Here is a 4,147-nt window from a genome sequence, read left to right as displayed (position 1 = left end):
AAATGATTATTATATCCAAAATATATTTGACCCGTGAATACGATGACTTAACAAAATATTGTGTACTCAACAAAGTGGCGATGTGTCACTCCATAGGTTAAAATCAAGAGTGAATACCCCCATCATAACAATTACCTCGAAAGGACTACGAGGTCCAAAAAAAAAATACCCAACTCAGCCATTGATCTTTTTTTTTGGACTGATTAGCCTTGTGCAAAAAAAAAACAACATTGATTGTTTTTGGTACAGGGGCTAATTAGTCCCATAAAAATATAGCTTAGGGACCGGATTGGGTTTTTTTTTTGTTAAGAATCTCATTGTCTTTCGAGATAATTGTCAGGCCGTTCAGAGTTTTTTTCCTAAAATAAATACCACGACCCCAAAAAAAAAAATCAATACATAAGGCCCTGTGAACATGTTCAAGGAAATATAACTGGAAGCATAGCATGTTGCTTGAATATAATGCTTGTATCACAAACAACGCATTTGGTATATTTTATTTTCAAACATTTCTGCATTTAAAACTCACTGTCCCAAAATCTGAATGCGAAGAAACAACCATCCAGGAATCTACCGTGAAAACAGCTTAGCTTTAATGAACATATGGAAGTTGACAAAAATTGCTAAAATTAATTAGCTGAGCAAAGATAATAGTATATCGTAAAATACTACGTCTCACATCCTTCACTTCCAATAAATTCCAGTAATAATTTGAAGCTCAAAGAGACACCCAGACGCAGGCTTAATTCTGAGACGTGTGCTGTGTAAAACAGGAAATCAATATTTGAACAAAGGGAATATTGATTCTGGTGCTGGTGTTTGCTTGCAATACATTGAACTTGAACTGTTGTTGAAAGAACAAATCCATATCTAGTACCTGAAATTTCAGCATAGGTGAACATGAGAGCAGTCAAGCATATGAACCACATACAATGTTCAAATCAGTAGCAAAACTTCACTTACCACAAAGAAGACAATAGAAAAACTCTAGCTGCCACCAGAGAACTAAAAAAAAGTAGTGGACATAAAAAATGGGAAAATTTAGCACAAGTTGAGGACACTCCACATACATGGACATCATCATATGGAAGAGTGTGAAAAGGCTACTCCAACGTGGAATTGAGCGAAACAGGTTATCACTACAGTCCACAAATACTGAAAATAATATAGTTACCTGTTTCTTAATTAATGCTGGGACAAACATAACTGAAAGAACTGACACTCAAACCTCTTGATATGCATGTGAATCTAATTAAAGTACCTTAAGTCCTTAACTTCGGGTAAGTAATGATTAGTGATTCCTTAGGCCTAAATTTTGACACTACCACTGATCTTAGAATTCCAAAGAGATATAATATTCAAAGACAACAACAAGAAATTAAAATAATGCAGAAAATGGAATATTCCAATATTTTTTTTAGTTCATTTGAATTCAACATTTGATGCATTAAATATTCATTTTTGAGTAAAAGGAAAAGCCAGAAGACAATAGAACCTAAAAATAAAATGAAAGGAAAGGAAACTATGACAGGCTGTAGGCATGGGTAAATTCAGAACATTGGTCACATTAGAGTAGCACTAAGTTCACAGCAAATCTATAATAAGGCCACAGCAAGTTGGTTACAAATGAGAACATCTCTGTTACTTCCAAATCTTCAAATGAAAGCAAATCAGCCAGACATAGACAACATAAAAGGGGGATGTGTCGACAAGTTTGAATGCAAAGTCAGAGACAGTTAGACACTCTAATCAACAACTGACTTATTAATCACATGAATTTGAAAATTATGGGAATGACACAATGAAAGCCGAAGGAGGAGGATCAAGACCATATTTTGGTGACAAGAGAAGCCTAAGTCAAAAACTGTACTTGCAACTATTTGCAATACCATCTCCTGCATTTATGAACAATATTTTCATATAGCAGACAGAACCTAAAGATCAACGTTTGCAATGTGCATAATCAAGTCAGAGAAAACCTCAATCAGCACTACAATCCAAATTGAGACTCTATCTACTATAAATATGGACAATGGTTATGACATCCTTCTTTTTCAAGAAGACCCTTGCTACGGCCTATGGAACTCGCCATGTATCCCACCCATTCCTGCAATCTCTACTTCGTGATGCCTTCTTGAGAACTACTTAATTAGCTATCTTGCAAGCAAATCAGATGACAGACAGGCTTCTCTTCAAAATAAGTTATAAGTGACTCGGCATAACATAAGGTCATAAGGATACGTTCTGTAACATGGTCTAAACGATCTGCACACAGAGTCCAGGACCAGAATAAAACAATTTTCAATTCTAAAAAGCAAATTAGATACTAGCCCTATAGCATAGTTACATGATGGAATGCAATCTGGTAATTGGTCAATTCATGTAACTATGCCTATAAGACAGTGTCTTATATCTCTTCATCAACATATGAAGATCATTTCCTCAAAACTATTCTAGGGAAAAAAATAAAATAAAAGAATCGGTCTAACTACACAAGCACATTCAGCAGCAACAATATTGATCACAGTTCACAAATATCAATCAATTAAAGAATAGTTTATATAAAACTAGGGAAAAAATGTAACTAATAAGAGAGAGAAACTCTATTGAAAGGAAACCTTGGAGACCCAGCGTTGATGTTCCGATGAAGAATGCGACTGCCACTTGAATCCTTGGAATCATTTGAATCATTAGAATCAATCAATTCCCTGAGCCCTAAATTCCCGGATTTCTCCTCCTCCTTCTCCTCCTTCTCCTCCTCCTCCTCCTCCTCATCCCCCTCCTTCACCGGCGCAACAACACCAGCACCACCAGGACGATTGGTTCTGGGAACCAACCTCTCGAAGTAGTTACCGTAGATGTACTCTGGCGAGTACCCATGCTCCTCATCAAACATCATAATGTGACCGTGCCACTCCCAAACCCTATAATCGGATCCCTTCTCTTCATGAAATCCGACGCAGATGTGGTGGTCGCGAACCGTAACCGCCTGGCCCGAATTCGGCTTAAGGGAATCGGTGGTGCCGCTGAGGATGACCTTGATGATCTCCCTCTCGAGCTTGGACTCCTCTTTCGCGAGCTGAGACCTTGCGTCGTCGTTTTGGCGGCCGAAGATATCGTTTTCGTTTTCTTCTTCGTCGTCATCGTCGTCGTCGAAGAGGAAGTCCTCGAGGGACTGAGAGATTAAGGGGTTGTTGACTGGGGCGCGGAGGTGGAGCCTGTCCATGAGAGTTTGGAGGAGGAGGTTGTCCAAGTTGGGGTTGTTGCTGTTGTTGAAGGAGCTCATGGTGTTTGATGAGAGTTCTCAGCGAAAAATAAAGGGAGGGTAGAAGAAGGGTTTTATTTTTGAAGTGTGAGATTGACCTGAGGGAGAAAAGAAACGGAACGGGAGAAGGGTTTACGAGTTTATCGGTTTGTATTGTATGCGTGCGCCTTTCGGCCCTCACAGTCCCACGAACCACCGCCAGATATTTTTTGCATTTTGATTGGTTATTGGTTGCGTTGCGTGTGAGTGAGTGAGTCAATGTGGAGTGTAGCTATCGGAATTTGTTTTTGGGCTCGCCTATCCTTTGAGCAACTCTGGTTACTACTTGGACCAAGCGAAAAAGATAATATTTGGGGATTTCTTCTAATATAAAATAAAAAAAATTATTTTCACAAAAAAATTATTTAGATTTTGATTATTAGAATATATTTTTTTGAGTTTATGTCGAGTCCGTCGTAGTTCTGGCGAACTTCATTATTTTTATAGAAATTACTGTATTTTCAATGAATTTCAAATTTTATATGAAATTTGTCATATTCCTAGTGAATTTTGAGCAGATTCCTCCATAAATATTTAGACATAGTAAAAACAAAACTCAATATTAGTAGCTATTTCTTCTCTTTGATATCAATCTTTTAATTTATTTTATATAATGTTTAGAATTTCATTACTATCTATTCATTATGATAATGAAATAGTATATGATAAAGATAGTTCTATCATATTTAGGTTTACTCAACCAGTAATTACATACATGACACCTGAAGTCAACAGTCTAATAGCGTTAAAGAATTTAATATTGTATTTCATTGGCCAACAACACACGAAGAGAGTGAAAAAAATTTACTACAAATATCTATCCGAAATAGATAACTCTTTGTT

The 4,147-nt window shown here is 36.9% G+C and overlaps 1 protein-coding gene across 1 annotated transcript; it reads right to left on the bottom strand.

Annotated features, from left to right (window-relative positions):
* Positions 1-449: 449 nt before the first annotated feature.
* On the bottom strand, positions 450-3,501 carry LOC107491677 (uncharacterized). Its single transcript, XM_016112564.3, has 2 exons — positions 2,619-3,501; positions 450-877 (listed from the first exon to the last, which is right to left on the bottom strand). The coding sequence occupies exons 1-2, from the start codon at positions 3,284-3,286 to the stop codon at positions 871-873; spliced, it is 675 nt and encodes a 224-aa protein (XP_015968050.1). The 5' UTR covers positions 3,287-3,501; the 3' UTR covers positions 450-870.
* Positions 3,502-4,147: the final 646 nt, after the last annotated feature.

Source organism: Arachis duranensis, chromosome 6 (genome assembly GCF_000817695.3).
Source record: "Arachis duranensis cultivar V14167 chromosome 6, aradu.V14167.gnm2.J7QH, whole genome shotgun sequence".
NCBI classification, from domain to species: domain Eukaryota; kingdom Viridiplantae; phylum Streptophyta; class Magnoliopsida; order Fabales; family Fabaceae; genus Arachis; species Arachis duranensis.
The sequence above is the reverse complement of the archived record's forward strand: the minus strand, read 5'-3'. Positions and strand labels throughout refer to the sequence as shown.